This window comes from Lissotriton helveticus, chromosome 3_1, assembly GCF_964261635.1.
Source record: "Lissotriton helveticus chromosome 3_1, aLisHel1.1, whole genome shotgun sequence".
Classification (NCBI taxonomy): Eukaryota; Metazoa; Chordata; class Amphibia; order Caudata; family Salamandridae; genus Lissotriton; species Lissotriton helveticus.
This window is the reverse complement of record NC_136061.1, coordinates 1050887429-1050905943: the sequence shown is the minus strand read 5'-3', so window position 1 is coordinate 1050905943 and position 18515 is coordinate 1050887429. Positions and strand designations below refer to the sequence as shown.

The 18515-nt window shown below is 43.7% G+C and overlaps 1 protein-coding gene across 1 annotated transcript in view; it reads right to left on the bottom strand.

Annotated features, from left to right (window-relative positions):
- LRP2 (LDL receptor related protein 2) overlaps positions 1-18515 on the bottom strand; it is a 342167-nt gene that overhangs the window by 80407 nt on the left and 243245 nt on the right. Inside the window, exons 46-51 of the mRNA XM_078681616.1 lie at positions 16890-17009; positions 11520-11651; positions 9012-9213; positions 7031-7326; positions 2980-3499; positions 1038-1190 (exon numbers count right to left, since the gene is read on the bottom strand). Of these exons, the coding sequence (XP_078537742.1) occupies positions 1038-1190; positions 2980-3499; positions 7031-7326; positions 9012-9213; positions 11520-11651; positions 16890-17009 (1423 nt within the window). The remainder of the gene's footprint in view (positions 1-1037; positions 1191-2979; positions 3500-7030; positions 7327-9011; positions 9214-11519; positions 11652-16889; positions 17010-18515) is intronic.

Sequence of the window (18515 nt, the reverse complement as noted above, 5' to 3'; positions counted from 1 at the left end):
AAATGCCAAATCATTCTAGTAGGAACCAAGTGTGCGATTTACTTCACAGAATCAGGAGTGACAGAAAATTCTGCCAGTAGATGGGGTTTACTTCTGCTGGCTATCTATCACTTTGCAGATTGCACAGTAGTACACTGCTGGCCAAGGGCGGATAAGAGGCCCAGCAAAAAGTTAGTAAATATCCACAAACGTGTACATTCATGTGTATTGAGAAAGGTTTTCAGGATTTTTCTTACCTTGAAAAGATACTCATGGAAAGGGAAGGAATAAGTCAGTTTCTAAGGGGAGAAATGATTGGATAAACCTGCACACTTCATGGGAGAATAATATTAGGGGGATCTCAGTTCTGAAAATTGTTTTCCTCCTTAGAGGAAAAGGATAATTTCTACTATGCATATGCCAGAAGATTGCCTGTCGTGCCCCTAATCCTATAGAGTATTAATAATTGACTATGGCTGTCTAGAAAGCTACAATTAGGGATGATTTCCAAATTATACTAATTTGGACTCTAAATGTGTCAATCTGGGGGAGGTTTAACATGCATTTAGTTGTCCATATTATGTGGATAGGGTTCCATCAGGATATTAAGCGCCCCTATTTGTGTTCATGTGAGCTAGAGCGTTTTCTCGCCTGGAATGCCCATGTCATCATGAATAGCGACAAAAGAAAGCAGCCATCAAGTTTTGTAAAACTGTTCAAAGAATAAAAAATATTAGTTTAAGATGTTTATGGATTCTCCCAAGACAAGCAAGTATGAGAATGTGTTTTGTAATGACAGAATATGATGCAGAAGAGATAAAATGCTATGCTGTGATAATAATGCACCCGAATGGGCCATTTCATTCCATTCAATATTTATTCTTACAAAACAATCAACAATAGTTTAGAAACAAGAGGATAAAAAAATAAACACAATTACATTCTGGGGTGTAATTCAAATCATGCATGGGAAAATATAGCATACTGAGTGTTTGTGGGTTCAAACTAAAGGCCTAAACATAAATCTGGTTGAAAATATACTGTTGATGCCATCATACCCATATTTCGGATGAACCACTATCGCTCTAGGGTTCTGAAAGCAGAAAGTGTTGTTTCCATCCATACAGCGATCAGCCAGTCTTTTCCGAAATCTGCCATCCAGCTCAGCAACATTCAGAGAATCCCTGGTTGCATCCACCCAGTAGAGTTTCCTAAAATCCATCAAGACAAATAAGGGTTTTGATATGTGTTTTACATTATGCAAAAAGTGCTGCATCGATTCTGTAGTATGTAACTGGAGTATAACTCTTACTTTTTACAGATTAGGAACTAAATGCAGTCAACATATCAGTTTATGGCATCTCACAACAGCGTCCAAGTGAATGGTTGAGGTGGGGATAGCTTCTACATATAACCACTTCTTTGAAGATGTGACAGAAGCTGCCCATCTAGCAAACACACACACCAACATATAAGTAAAGAAACAGAGGAAACAACACATTTTCCTTTTTTAAGATAGATCAGAGGAATATCGAGACATTGAGTAAAAGTCCTATCTATGGTCCTTATTTTCTTTCGAGACAGAGGATATTGGCCATTGGACCATCTCCCCCATCTCTCAATCCCTAGTGCTGGACAAAGAAGGATTTACATTGCCTCACATTTATTCAGGTGTCCGGGCTACCTGTTGCTGAAAACTGCTTATTCATTTGTGAGTAGATTTGCCAATAAATCCCTCAGAGTATATCTATCCCTAGCACTGGTGGGCACCGCACCATTTGTCTTTCTTGAGAACTGAAAGAGGAGCAAAGCTTATTTGACCAGTCCCTCCCTTGAAAAAAGCATATGCTGCACTGATGTCTGGGTTGTTTCACAGTCATCTTCAGACAGGACTATGAAACATGCTTCATTATTCCAGGCACTGAGGACAAGGCAAGTTAGTACCAACAATCACCATTAATAGTTGGCAGCCTCCAGCTCTATCCTTTACTTTTAATTTCCTGCCAACAGCAGGTGCACAGAGCACTCAAGCAAAGTACATTCCATTGCATTATAGTTTGCGCATCATCAATCACTCTTTAACGCACGCCAGAATACAACAAACCTCCTGACGACAATGAAAGAACAATTCTAAACACAAAATGCAATGGAGGGCCAGAAAAAGTGATTTATTTCAAAAACCGAATTTTGTATCTACTGTATATCTGGGGGTAACTTCTTCTTCTGTGTCTCTGCTATGTAGAATGCTTACACATCAACAGTGGCATAAACCTTTATTTCTGAAAAAAGCTACACGCTCCTCTTTCAAGTTTAAAATTAATATCTGCTCTATAGGGAATTATGCAAGAGAACTGTATCAACTTGTATTGTGATTTTTTATTTTAGCTTTCATAACTATTATTTTTATTGTTTTAATATTATTTTACTCTTACAGTGAATTTCGCTGTATTATTACCCCTTTAAAATCTCGCTAAAACAATTTGATCAACACAGGACATGTAATGTGTTTATCTGATCTATTAATTATTCTAATAACTATTGGCTGTAAAGTCCTTGAGTATCTAAGACTTTCTCGATTTGGCACCATGAAATGCATTTGCTAGTAAAATTAGAGTTTATCGTTAGATGTAATACTCATATCTGACAAAATATTTTAACAAAAAACAGTAACAAGACAAAGGCATATCTTTGAGTTTTAAGGCATTCAGCTTAACACACAAATGTACCTTCACATTTCTATAGGGTGTGTTTAAGGTGAAACTTAACTTGATCACTCAGAAATGTTAGTAATTATGTATTTGCTCACAAAACAAATAAAAAAATGTAATAAACCACTGAATATCTTCATTGTATATACTAAATATAAGAATCCTCTCATGTATCTGACCCACCAGTTTAAAGGCACTCATCACATTCACTCTAGCACTGTAGACGTGAGGAACAAAGCTACCAGGGCACAAAGCACAAAGCATTGTTATACGAGTCCTACATGTTTCTTACCTTGCAACCCAGTCGATGGCCAGCCCTTCTCCGTTGGGCACATCATAGCTGATGATTGACTCCCGGTTTGTGCCATTTAGGAACATCCTTTCAATGACTCTTGTGCCCACATCAATCCAGTACAATCTCCTTTCTACCCTGTCAAAGTCCAGAGCCACAACGTTGCTAAGCCCTTCTTGTAAGATAAGGGAGTAGGAAAGGCCATCAGCGGTTAAGTTTCGTAGGTAGTAGCGATTGCTAAATATGAGGTAGGGTGAGATGTTGCTGTTCTGCCGACATTGTCGTCCATTGGGCTCCCGGATGTAGCCTGGGGCACATTTGCATACGTATGAGCCTGCAATGTTCTCACAGACCTGGCTACAGACAGATGGATTGTCAGTGCATTCATCAATGTCATCGCAGGTCCGCTTGTCTGACATGAGCCGGTATCCCGGGCGACAGGAACAAAAGAAACTTGTTTGAGTATCTGTGCAGTTGTGATCACAACCACTAAGAGTAGGGTTGGCACATTCATTAATGCCTGAAAACACAACAGAAATATGTAAGTTGCCTATTGAATGATGAGTGAACTGAAGAATCAACACTACTGAAAGTTTTAAACTGTATTTTATACATAAATGCCTGGTTTATTATCAATGACAGACTGACCATCATTCACACACACAATATTCTTGTATTTCATCTTACTCTTTTAACGCTACTTAAGGTAAATATGGTGAAGGTTACATCTACACATTTACGGGAATTATATTTTATGACTAGCAGAAAATGTAAGCAAAAAAAGTCTTTAGTCGCCAAACTTTGCAAAAACACGTCTTACAAAAGTAGTTGAAGATCAGAATGGATGTGAGAGGCATGATATAGTGAGCGAAAAATATGTTCACAATAAATACTGGTTAATAAATAATGCAAATAATGTCCTACTGATTTAAAAATAAAATATGACAGTGGGAAGGTACTTTATTTAAAATGGAAAACATTAATGTACTCATTTTTAACTAATAGCAAAAAGGTATCCTCCACTCACAGATGCATAGCATGTACATTATGGTTCTGAGATAGATTACATCCTTCAGACTTGTACAGCAGCAGTTATCTAAATTGTTCCTTGTTAATGATAACAGTGAATGAATATATTTTATGTAACTCTTGGATAAGTGCATGGAAAGGGACAGAGCTCCATAATAACCCTTTGTTTTAATTATAAAATTAATTTTGTTTTCTTAATATATTAAAAGTGTGTTTGGCTAAGAGTATACCATCTAACTTATGGTGGAAACAACCCCTCATAGATTCTATTTATAAGCACATAGGGTGGTCCGGGGAGAGGGAGTGCGGCATGCCGGGTCCAGTGGGTCAGTGGAGGACTCCCGGTACCCTACCAACAGAGGACTGCGTACCCCTTTACAGATCCCCATTTTGTCACTTTACCTAATATAGCCTTATAGCCCGCCGTAGCGGGCTATACCGGCTATTAAAGGCCCGCGCCGAAGGCGCGGGACTTTAACGAAACAGCGGGCCTTTAATAGCCGTATAGCCCTGCTACGAAGAGCTATAAGGCTATTAGAACATTCTGCCACTAGAGGGCAGAATGTTCTAACAAATTAAACAAAGGGTTCTCGAAGCTCGAGGGGATATAAATCCCCTCGAACTTCGAGAAGCCTTTGTAGAACATTGGAATGTTGCTCTGCGGGTCTTTACCGGCCCGTAGAAGCAGGGAGCACTCCATTGTCTGCAATGGAGCTCCCAACATTCCAATGTTCTAATTGGATATAAAGGTCCTTTATAAGATACAAAAGGAGTACTCAGACCATTTCTTTTGTCATATACTGAACGAAATTGCTAGAATGCTTGAGGGTTATAGATGAAAACCTGTGTTTTGCACGTGAAAACATAAGCAACATTTTGGGATTGGCCCTTTAATTTAGTATTGAATTAATTAGATCTAAAAGTGCCATGGATGTCTCAATACATCTTGGGAAATGATTTGGGCCCAGATGTCAACATTGCTCTCCACTTCATCTGATCACCATTAGTGGAACCCCACCTCAATCTACATAGAGGGGCATATTTATCAAATATTCATGCTCCGCATATGGAACGTCCCCCTGGAGCAGAGCAACATAAGGCAGCAAATTGTGCTGCGCTGCTTTGCTCCACATTTACCAAGCCACGCAGGGCCATGCAAGGTGGCTTTACGTAGCTTGATAAATGTCAATGTAGGTTTTGTGTCACCCTTCTCCCCCATTGCAGGGCACAAGGGTGACGCAAAATGGTGATAAATATGCCCGAGAATGTGATAAATGCTGTGCAATTGTTTGGCTCTGATCTGAATATTATCACGGTCAACAACACCTATGCATTCTTTGAGGGGCCACCCCGCTTTTGTCATTGTCCACGGGATAACCCTGGTCACCATAGTAACAAAATATAATCTAGATGACTGCAAATCTGTCTTCATAGTCAAGGCAGTGGAATTAACCACACATATACTCATGTTATCATTAAAAAAAGGTAGCAATCATGAAGAGGTCTCTTCACTAGTAGTGTCATTGACTAAAGTACAAAGAGAACAGCCAATTGCGATTTGAAATCAAGGAATAGTCAGGCCCATGGCGCTTGTGAAAAAAGTGCTTTACTTGCTGGAAAAGCAGTGCCTGGAAGCTGTGCACTTGAAGATAGTTATGTGCATCAAGAGGGAGCTGCTGGTCAGTGGACCATAGTTACACCACCTACTGGAGGCACCTAAACCGCTTTAAGCTTGTGGGTCTTGTCCAACATTCTTCCAGTGAGGTGTTGTACTGGGGGAATTTTTGTAGACTTGGTAACAGTAGTGGGGACTCCACCAGCCTGCATTCCCAAGGTCTTCAACTTTCCCACAGATTTGAAACCTTCAGTGCTCAGTTAAAAGACTCAGCCTCAGTCATATCATCATCTGGAATGACATTGGGCTCTATATTTTTGGGGTTTATTTTAGGTGCAGTTTCTGACTATATGTCTTTTCTGATCACAGAAATTTCTCTTGGAGCTAAATATTCTATCCTTTCGATTCTTTTGACTAGAAACTGCTTGTGAATGTTTACCCCAAAAAGACTTTTCCTATTGAGGCTTTGGTAACGTTTTATTTCAGAAATTAACCCATTTGCGGCCAAAAAAGATCCAGAATAATTATCTCTTGAAGGGTTATTTGTTATCAATTTCCTCTTACCATTTTAAATTTAAAAAAGTATACTTTTATTCAAAATTGTATATAGTGTAAGTTATTTTTTTTTTACTGAATATTCATTCAATTGGTAAGTTAAACATAACACCTTCATACATTTTATCTGAAAGCCACTTTGCTGCTCAGGCCAACCTAGCAAATGTAAGTCAATGTTGAACTCATTGAAACCTCTTTGTCTCTCAGGGCCCTCCTCTTTTAACACTGGGGTAAGCTCAGTGACAGCTCCCTCAAGAGTATGGCCTTCCTGTCTGGTGGAGTTCTTATACAATGACTAGGCCAGGATGGTGTAAGTTTTCTAGTTGGATGGAGAATCATACACTTAACTAGGTGGACGATATTGAAAAAAAAGTTCTTTGGGTATCAAATCAAATGTTTAACATTAAACTAATGAAAGAAAAAGTAAGTAAATAAAATTGTAACTTCATAGGGTCAATCTAGCGCAGAAGAAAGTCTGGATAAACACTACCGAAGACATAGCTTGTCATCCTGTTTATTATTATTGTATTTGCTCCCCTTATGTTATTATGTTTCATCGTCTAGCCCATTCTTCGTTACCCCAAGTTTATAAAGGATCTGTTATGTGTGCACTATATGATATGATTCAATGCCTATTAGATTCCCCATTTGATTCTTGTGATCGGTTGCCTTCCTTTGCCTCAAATTGTAAAGCGCTCTGATATCCTTCGGGATCAAGTACGCGCTATATAAATCTTTATAAATAAAAATAAAAATTAAATAAAAATAAACACATTAGAGTCAAAACAAATCTAAGTTTAGTATGACATACGTTCCCTGTCAGGACCCTATCCAAAATGAAGCTGTACGTACCGCATCCTTTTTCGTCGCTATTATCAGAGCAGTCATCCAGGCGATTACAAATTTTCACGGCTTCTATACAATGCCCATTGTCACACTGGAAGTGCTGTGGAGCACACGTTGCTTCAGGAGTGCTGCAAAGGTGCTCCAGTTCATCCGACTCATCGCCGCAGTCGTTATCTCCATCACAGATAAATGCCTTAGTAATGCAGCGGCCATTTTGACAGGTGAATTGAGTCTGCTGGCAGGTTGGGTAAGTGCAGCCACGCTCGTCACTGCTGTCACCACAGTCATTGCGTCTGTCACACCTGGAAACAACCCGCAGGATTAGGTACAATCCAGGCATAGTATGTGTATGTGTGATTGTCTGTGTGTATGTGTGTGTGATCAGCCCAAGTTTAACCTACACAGGGACGACTGTAGGTTTAGTTGCTTCGAGCAGTGTACCTGAAACACCAAAAGTGTGGTTATATTTGCTTTGGTCCACTTTATAACCTGCCCCGTATGAAGAAGTAGGGTGTGTAATTAAAATAGTAAATACACACACTATTACAGTCAAGTACATGGCAGGTCCACATGGATGTATAGTGTAATTGCAAGAGGCTGATAAGCAGTAACAGTTGGTAATCATGAATCATTTTTACTAATCACACTCACTTGGGTCATAACTGCATTGTGGAAAAGCAATAGGAGAAAAAAACATCACCAGACTCCAATAATATTTAAATAGAACAAGAGAATGTTGAAAGCTCCAGGGAAGGTAATGAAACCGCAGTGGGCTAGGACTAGTGGCGTATACGCTCTGACACAACATTTCAATACTCTTTCCTCTGTCTTGTTGGGCTAGCAGTGTAGTTATTAACAGCAGGAATAAGACATTAACAATGAGTGGCTAGCTATCACTCTGTTACAAGGGCTTGTCAGGGGAGGGAGTAGGAAGCTGCAGAAATACCACACCCAGAAGTATTGACAACACGCAGTATTATATAATAATTACCAAGTGCGGTATTATATCAGTATTATAAGCTTTCGCCTATGGAATAAGGACTAATGGAGCAAATATGTGTTTTTACACCAACTTCTATAGGGTTTTCCAACATGTAAGGCACTTTTCCATGGAAATATTCCACCAGGCTTTCACTGCTCAAATAAGTCACTGGAAAAAATCACAAAGTGAAGGTTTTAAAGAGAAACTCAAAACTTCTGATTCAGGGAGGAAATCTAGCACCTAAGGCGAGTCAATCCACTTTACACTCTTTGTACCATTAACAAAATGTATCTGAAGTAAAACAAAGGTGTCCCATTTAAGGAAATGGGCTTTTCTCTCCGCTCAACACTAATTTAAATAAGAGGTATCATCCCACAAAGATGGTTGGGATCTCCTGCTCTTAGACCCTTGATGACATCAAAGAAAGTGGCATCACAGGCCCTTCCACACTGATGAAAGGCCAATATGTTTTTGAGGCATTCTTTATTGTAAATTTGATCCTTCAGCCCTTTACTAAGCAATAATTGATATAAGGCACAGACATCATACATGCCAACATATTCAAAGTGGGAGATTTAGAAAAAAATCGTTGGAATATATTTTCCTTATGGGATTATATTGATAAAAAGACGATTTCAGGAAGGAGACACCTGAAATAAAGCAATTTTTGCCTTTAAAGCATGGGAGTCTTTCATATGTATCACGTCTATTGTCAAGTATGAAACATTCATCGAAGAAAAAGAGCAAAGCCTAAAGGCATACTTGCTTTTAAAGTTGTTTTTTAAGAGCACAGGCTACAAAGCAGTGCACAGGTGGTGCAAGCAACAAAGTATAAGGGTCCTAACCCACTACGGACTACCTCACTTAAGCAAAATTCTCATTTACAAGCAAAAATACTGAGATCTTTTGCTCCAAAGCAAAAATAAAACCTGAAGCTGAAAGTATTGGACAAAGCACCTGCCTTTTTTGCCAGAGCTTCTGGGCCTTAGTCGTTTTGTCACTAACCTGTAAGAATTGCGGACACACAGTCCGTTGCTGCAGGTAAACTCATTTTCACCGCATGATCTTCTGGTACAATTCTGATGTTCATCGTAGGCATCAGCACAGTCAGCATCCCCGTCACATACCCATCCTCGTGGGATGCACCTCCGCATGGGGGGTCTGTTGTTCACACACGTGAACTCGGATCCTGTGCAGTTTCGACTCGCTGAAGACCAATGAACAAATTAGCAGCAAATCGAATGTTCACATTTATGTATCTCAAACACTGTACATTGCATGTTAGCAGTTTGTACTTCATAAATGACAGCAGAAGGATGTACGACGGTACAACGCGTGGTATTACCACGCGTACCGTTACAACGCGTTTTTTACAATGCAAGTCGTTACCGCGACTTGCGCTGTAGGGGTGCTGGACTTAGAATAGTTAAATTTACTATTCCAACACCAGCCTACGTACAGTACTATTCCTTGTCCTTGAGCGCCCTCCAGCGCAAGTCGTGGTTACGACTTGCGTTGTAAAAGACGCGTCGTAACAGTACTGCGGGGTAACATCTGCGTTGTAAAGGATGTTCCCGCCGCAGAAACTGACCTACTCCCTTACTCATTCATTATTTCATTCATTATAAATCTCTATTCGATTTTATACATAGTAAACAACAAAAGTGCAGAATAAAAAAGATACAGTTACTCCCTTACCCGTCTAATGTATAGTTGCACCTAGTGAATAGGTGTGGCTGAGGATAAGCAATACTTTTTAGCATCATTTTACTATTGCATACTAAGACATTAGCTCTAATGAAGCCACACTGAGAATTTGTGGTATGTATGCCTACACACAACCAGCTGATACTACAAAGTTAGCACTAATATATATGGCAGTCTAAATATAGGTGTGCATGCTCAATACAATACTTAATTTATGTCTGACAGAGCAGAGCCTCGTGTGTGTGTGTGTGTGTGTGTGTGTGTGTGTGTGTGTGTGTGTGTGTGTATGTGTGTGTGTGTGTGTGTGTGTGAGTGTGTGGGGTTTATCGAAAGACAAGAGTTCATAACAAACAGAAAAACTAAAGTGCATTGTTCCAGTTTCAGAAAAAGAATTTAAGTGATTTAACAACTATCTTCATAAATGAGGAATGATCAAGGTTTTTGCCATAAGATCTTTATTCTTATCATCCAAATCAAAATAAAGACAGAGAGCCGGGGAAGTGGTTTCTCATACTGAGACTGGGAGAATCCATGTTACAGAGGTCACTAGACATGAGCTTACTCTAGACAAATAATGTGGATTTATGAACTCATATCACAGCCTTGTCTATAACATCCCAGTGTGAAAACCTGATTAGAAGTTCATAAACAAGGACTCGCTGATGTCAACAGCTATTTGACTCTACCATACATGTCATTGCGCTATGGGAGTATGCTCCATTCAGACACAATTTTACTCTCACATTTTATGTTAGACCTTATGAGGTGGAGGGAAATTAAAATATTGTATTAGAGTTTTATTGGAAAACTGACATAAATGCCAACACTGGAAGAAGAAAACTTGTTCTAGAACATCAGTATTTACTTTGTAAAAAAAATTAATAAGTGCCAGGGCCCTCGTCAGGAGGCCACTGTAGCTTACACCACCTGTTGCCTCTGCCAGAGGTGCCAATGACAGCGCCAACACACTGAAGCCTGGGTGGTGAACTCCGCTCTGCTCGCGAAGAGTTCCTAAAAACTCGTGGAGCAGAGTTTTCTTCCTCGCTCGCGTTCATTAATGTCAAGTTGGCAAGCGTGAGCAAGGAAAATCCACCTCACAGCGAGATTTGTCCTCATTCCCGATCGTCAACATCAAGTTGGCGAGTGAGAGTGTGGAAATTAAACCTCCCGGCGAGATTTCTCAATGCGGAGGGGTCAGGTTTCTCATTGCGAGTGGTCACCTATGCTTGCAACCTCTCGCGTTGAGAAGCTGCCCGTTCACGTTGAGAAAGCTACTGCTCAAGTAAAAATCTACTCCAGCGGCAGAAAGGAAAGCAGCACCTGCTTACGATGTGCGCGGTGCAGTTCACGATGACTGCACAGTGCGGACAAGCATCTGGCACTCAAAATCACTGGGAACTGCATTTTTCTATCACACTTTGCCGCTTGCAGAGCTCCGCGTAGCGCGGCTGAGTTTTTTTCTACAACTCCACCGAGGATTACACACTACTAATCATCACACTCACGAGTGTGACAATTCAAAGCCCCAAAAGCTATAAAAACGGCCTGGGTGGTAGGTATTAAACATTATTATTGTTTATTGAATTAATAAACAGCTGTTGTCCTAATGTCTATATTCAACTGACAGCGCCACCATGTGCAGACTGTCATAATTGCCGGTGCTGACAATTAAGTGCTGGAGCCGAGCACCAGAAACTACGGGCTCAAATTAAGCACTGCTAGAACTAGGTGCTCGACAATATTGGCTTTCACGTATTCCTTTCTCTGCATCTGCCACCTTTAGTCATCTTTTTCCAGCAAACTCACCGCAGTTATGTCTCTGGTCCTCATCACTCATGTCACCACAGTCGTTGTCCCCATCGCAGATCCATGCCCCGGGGATGCAGCGGCCATCGTCACACCTAAACTGCTCACTCGAACATGTCTGCACTTGAGCGGCTGTGAAATGAACACAATCGTTCCTATCGTTATTATAGAGTAAATAAATTCATTGATACATCTCCAGAATACCTAGCATTGACACATCCAAGAGAGCTGCTCCTGGCAAGCTAGAGCTATCGTGATTTTTATTGCAAGAATATGTCACTAAAAGAAAAAAGAAAAAAAAAGAAAACATGAAGCTATCTAAACGTGAAAGGTGCCTGCTTGCAGTAAATGTTTTCTTTTTATAACATATTAACCATTGCATTACATTTAATTTTAATACAGCAGTGCAGTGCTTCCCAGTAGGCAGGTCTAATTATACCAGGCATAGAAACCCTTGTGAGTTTTCATGCACATCACAGGAAAATATAATTCCTAATGGCACAAATTAAAAGGTACTGTTCGCTTTACATTAATGTAAACTAAAGACATAGTTTAAACACACCAGAATGAATGAACAATTAAAATTGTTAAAAGCACAAACAATAGTAAGAAAAAAAGCATTGTCCAAAGAAGCTGATGGCCTGCCAGCCCTGCACTGAAATGAACTTCTTCTTAGGTAGATGTGCACATGAGCTGGCAAAATGCTCTCACTCATAAGGGCAAGAGAGGCATTTGCTGAAGTAGGGTGACTAACTGTCACGTGCAACAAGCTGTGGTTGGCAGAAGAAAGCAAAATGTGACTGACAGTTGAGCAGACCAATGTTTGAAGGGATACCTTTTAGCTATGAAGCATTGTCTGCATTTTTATTTATGAATTTTTCTATTACATGAGGATGGAGAACAGTTCAGCCCTCCACAGGGCTTGGTCGCCCCACTCACTGCTGCCGCTCCTGCCTGCCTTTGCCGCCTCCTGCCTGCAGATTCCTTCGCTCGCTGCCCGCTGCTCCTGGGAATTTCCAGCTGCTCCTGGGAATTTCCCGCTGCTCCTAGGAATTTCCCGCTGCCCGCTGCTTCTTGGAATTTCCCGCCGCTGCCTCCCTGCGGCCCCGCCCCCCTGTGATTCCATTCGCCGCCCCGCTCCCGCCACCCAGCTGCTCCTCCCTCCCGGCTCCTTACTTATGACGCCCCCAGAGCGACCGTGCAGCGGACGCGCGCAGCGGGAGCACCGATTAAGCGCCGAAGGTGCGCCAAAGGTAAGCCCGTCTGCGCCCGTCCGCGCCTGGCCTGCGCCCAGCGCCAGGACCCCTGGCCCTCCCCGCCGAGGCAAGACGACCCGACTGACCTACGACGCCGCCACTCTCAACGCACTCAATGCCGGCCGGACCCACGCCTGCTGCCGAGCCACCCCGAGACGCACCCACGGACCCTTCACCTGCTGCACCTGCAAGTTCACCTGCCTCCGAACCTGCCCCGCACCCGCCAAGACAAACACCAGCAGCAACCACCTCAAGTGCATCCTGATCAACACCCGCTCCGTCCACAGACACGCCGTGGAACTCTGGAACCTCCTCGACGCTACATCACCGGACGTCGCCTTCCTCACGGAAACCTGGATGAACGCCTCCTCTGCACCCGACATCGCCATCGCCATCCCGGACGGGTACAAGATCATCAGGAGGGACAGCATCAACCAGACCGGAGGTGGCATCACCATCGTCCACAGGAACACCATCCGCATCACGACCGACGCCAACGACTCCTTCGCCGCAGCCGAACATCTCCACTTCCAGATTCACACCGACCCTAAGACGACCCTCAGAGGCACCCTCGTCTACAGACCCCCGGGACCACGCACACAATTCAGCGAAGACATCACAGACTTCATCAGCCCGCACGCCCTCCCCTCCACCGACTACATCCTCCTCGGGGACCTCAACTTCCACCTGGAAAACAACAAGGACCGCAACACCACCGCCCTGCTGGAAAACCTCGCCAACCTCGGACTCAAGCAACTGGTCAACACCCCCACCCACTACGCCGGCCACACGCTTGATCCCGTCTTCTCTTCCAGCAAGTACATCACCTTCAGCCACGCCACCGGACTCCACTGGACCGACCACAGCTGCGTCCACTTCAGCTTCAAAAGATCCACGACCCACCACCACCCGCAACAGGTACCTCACAGGAATTGGAGCAAGATCACCACAGACCAGCTCACCACCTCCCTCAGCCAGAACCCACCCGCCAACACAACGGACCCCAACGAAGCAGCCCGCAACTTCACACAGTGGCTGACCGCCTGCGCCGACGACCTCGCGCCACTAAAGAACCCTCCCAGCAGACCCAGAAGCAAGAAGGCATCCTGGTTCACCGACTACCTCAAGGACTCCAAGAAGACCTGCCGCACCCTCGAGAAAGCCTGGCTCCTCGACCGGACCACCGACAACATGACCGCCCTCAAACACGCTACCCGCAAGCACCACCAGCTCATCCGCACCACCAAGAAGAAATCCCTGAAGGATGACTGGACAACAACGCCCACGACAGCAAAGAGCTCTTCACTATCGTCAAGGAGTTCTCCAACCCCAGCACCGGCACCAACGACATCACTCTGTCACAAGACCTCTGCGACTCCCTCGCCTCGTTCTTCCACCGCAAGATCGCCGACATCCACAACAGCTTCGGCGCCCCACCCACGCACCCAACCGTCAAACCAACGCCCCCCACCGCCACCCTTCGCACCTGGACCACGGTGACCACCGAAGACACAGCCCGCACGATGAACACCATCCACTCCGGATCACCGACCGACCCCTGCCCACACCACGTCTTCAACAAGGCCGACTCCACCATCGCACCCCAACTCCGGAACATAATCAACGCCTCCTTCAACACCGCCACCTTCCCGGAGAGCTGGAAGCACGCCGAGATCAGCGCCCTCCTGAAGAAACCTACAGCGGACCCCACCGATCTCAAAAACTTCCACCCCATCTCGCTCCTCCCTTTTCCTGCTAAAGTCATCAAGAAGATCGTCAACAGACAGCTGACCGCCTTCCTCGAGACGAACGGATCCCTCGACCCCTCGCAGTCCGGCTTCAGAGCCAACCACAGCACCGAGACCGCCCTCATCGCAGCCACCGACGACATCCGGACCCTGCTCGACAAGGGGGAAACAGTGGCCCTCATCCTCCTGGACCTCTCCGCTGCGTTCGACACGGTCTGCCACCGCACCCTAGTCCAGCGCCTCAGCAACATCGGTATCCAAGAGAAGGCACTGGAGTGGATCATCTCGTTCCTCGCCGGAAGAACACAAAGAGTCCGTCTCCCTCCGTTTCGCTCCGAGGCCACCGAAGTCATCTGCGGCGTCCCGCAAGGATCTTCACTCAGCCCTACCCTTTCAACATCTACATGAAACCTCTCGCAGCCATCGCACGCCAGCACAACCTCAACATCATCTCTTACGCCGACGACACCCAGCTGATCCCCTCCCTCACCAGAGACCCCGACACCGCCAGAACCTGCCTACACGAAGGGATGAAAGACCTCGCCGAGTGGATGAAGGACAGCCGCCTGAAACTGAACTCGGACAAGACGGAAGTCCTCATCCTGGGATCTTCGCCCTCCGCCTGGGACGACTCCTGGTGGCCCCCAGCCCTGGGCACCGCACCCAAGCCAACCGACCACGCACGCAACCTGGGCTTCATCCTGGACCCCTCCCTCTCGATGACCAGACAAGTCAACGCCGTCTCCTCATCGTGCTTCAACACCCTGCGTATGCTTCGCAAGATCTTCCGCTGGATCCCGACCGAGACCAGGAAGACTGTCACCCAGGCACTCGTCACCAGCCGGCTGGACTACGGAAACGCCCTCTACGCCGGAACCACAGCCAAGCTACAGAAAAGACTCCAGCGCATCCAGAACGCCTCCGCCCGACTCATCCTGGATGTCCCCCGACGCAGCCACATCTCCAGCCACCTGAGGAACCTGCACTGGCTCCCCGTCGACAAGAGGATCACGTTCCGGCTCCTCACCCACGCACACAAGTCTCTCCACGACCTGGGCCCCAAGTGCCTCAACGACCGCCTGACCTTCTACACGCCCACCCGCCAGCTACGGTCCACCAGCCTCGCCCTCGCAGCCGTACCACGCATCCGAAGAGCCACCGCCGGAGGAAGATCCTTCTATTACCTGGCTGCCAAGACTTGGAACTCCCTCCCCATCCACCTTCGGCTGACCCAGGACCATCTCGCCTTCAGGAAACAACTCAAGACCAGGCTGTTCGAGCAGTAGCATACCCCTCCCCCCAAGCGCCTTGAGACCCTCCCGGGTGAGTAGTGCGCTATACAAATGGCATGATTGATTGATTGATTGATTGAAGGCAGGAGGAAATACAGCCTTAAGGAAAAGATTTACTGTTCAGATATACTTAACACCAGGCCGCTATTACAAGGAAGCATTATTCCCAGCTGCGACCAGATGCATTCAAACAGCTCTATTACACTATCAACATTCCCTATGCATCATTATTCTATATATCTGAGGAAATGAAAGGAAATATGCTTCTGGAAAAGAAAAATGATATGGACTTCGGAAGTATGACATTTCAAATCAGCCGTAAGGTTAATATATAAAAAGATAATTGGCTGCCTTTTGTTACTGAATGTGTAAACCATAACAGAGATGCAGATCTTACAGGGCATTTAAAGCCTTCACAATTGGCAGTGTATCATATGAGAGGAGCTGGATCAGACCAGCCAGAAGACACATAGTACCATAAACAAAATCTACACACTAAAATGTGTATGCGAGATACAGAACATAATTCCTTTCCCCCCTGATCAGAACACTAAACCCGGGGATGGGTCAAATGATTCTGCCATTAATAATATAATTACCTCCCTCTGATTTGATTCTCAGGAAGCTGCTTAACTGCACTGCATGATTAACTAAACTCTGCACTTAGGAGCAGGGCACTTGCTTGGGAACTTTGATTTCTAACCATATTGTTGACCTGATAGTAGTGATCCACCCCATTTATTATTTGGGTTAATTTATCTAACTCAAAACTGTCTGGAAGACTGTGGGAAGGACCAGCAATTTTAGAAAGGTCAGAAAGCAAAACACTGGACCAAACAATGGTCGAAAGGTGGACGGGGGTAAAGAGCTCTATCTTATCATTATTCCGTCTAATTCCAGTTGCCGTTCTTGCATGAAAGCCTGGTAGAACTGACCGAGTTTGGAATACCTTCTTGAGAACCCTGAGGCACAATTTTAGATGGCCTTGTGAATAAACTTGATGAAATTATGTGGCCATTTTATGCACCTGTCCTTCATAACTGGACCAGATTCTAATTTTAGAAAGCTACTCACCACAAGACGGAGGTTCATCCGAGCCATCAGCACAGTCCACACCACGGTCACAGTACCAGTGAGAAGGGATACAGCGTCCGGATGTACAGCGGAACTCGCGGTCTGTACATGTCAAAGAAACTGGAACAAAAATGGAAAAGATAAGTAATTTTTTGTTTCAACTACTCATTGTGCTTGTTTGTCTACTGTGAATTCAAATATTGACTTTGGGGAGGAAGTTCAAGTGCATTTGCCTGATTACAGTATATTGCATCAAATAGTACAAAATCACTGGTCATAAGAGGGATGGATGAAGCAATTAAGGCAGTAGGATATAAGTTATATCAGGAAGGATCAATGCCAGTCGGAATATACATAGATCAGATGTCCCAGCATCAGAAATAGACAGGGGCTAAGGAAATGTATAGATAAATAAACATCACAGTATACATAAAATATGAGGCAGAATCTCGAGCCTTAATCAATAAAAATAACGTAATATTTGAAATTTAAAAAAAACGTTTCGTGGCCGGTATATTGTATTTCGATAAATAATAAAAAAGAAATACTAAGTAATACATAGGATTATGTTATGATTTAACGAGTTCGGCGATCGTCGGAATACATATGACCTGTGTTTTAGACACGGTCAAGATGGCGCCGGCCGAATATAGGATTTGCCCAGTGTAGAGCACAGACAGAAACTTTACTCTCAGGTGCTCTCAATCAAATAATTAGTGAACATATAAAGGCGGTATGATTCTTCAGGAGTCATACGCCTCTACAAAGGACGCCACGCGATGGAGCCGGCTTGAACCATGCTTTCAGTAAGTGAAACGCTGCCTAAATAATGCTATTTTGTGACTGGGATAGATATCGACCTAATTTAAAATTAATTCTTCGCTGGGATTTTTATTGAGACCCTGGCATAGATAATCCAGTATATATTTAGACTGTCAGCCTTAGAAAAAGATTACTGAATTTCCCTGGGGCAGATAATATGGGACTTTTGGTATTACAAGATGTCTGCCCATTAACCAAATGTTAATGCTAAAATGCGTTTTAGAACTCCTGCTGCATAACGACTAATTACTATCAACATAAAGGTTAACATCATTATGTGCTGGAGTTGTTTTCATAATTTACCTGGCCAGTTTCAAATGGATTACTAACCCCAAAACATCGCAAACTCTAGTTGCCCAAATTTGAACATAATGCCGCTTTTTACATCTTGGGCAGCAATAAACTGGAATTTTCTTTTTATAAAAACATCATTAAACTCGACCCGCTCATAGTGATAGCTTTTCTTGCACTCTTTTTTGTTTAGACCATTATTACATTGGCCAACTTACCTTGAGAGATTCGAACTTGTGAAACCAATGTGCTTGAAACCCACTAAGAAAAGGTATGTTTGCAAATTGTAACTTGTGTATGACCATTAAATGCCCACGTTGTATATAAAAAATTGCCTAAAACTAAAAGAGGGTTTATTTCCGATTTATTTAGAATTACTACTTTAAAAAATTACCACCAAATTGAAAGAAAGAATCCCTGCACATTGACGAAAATCTCATTATCATTGGTAAGCTAACTCTCAGGAGCTATCCTTCAATTGAAAGCCACTAACATAGTCATAATTTGACCAAT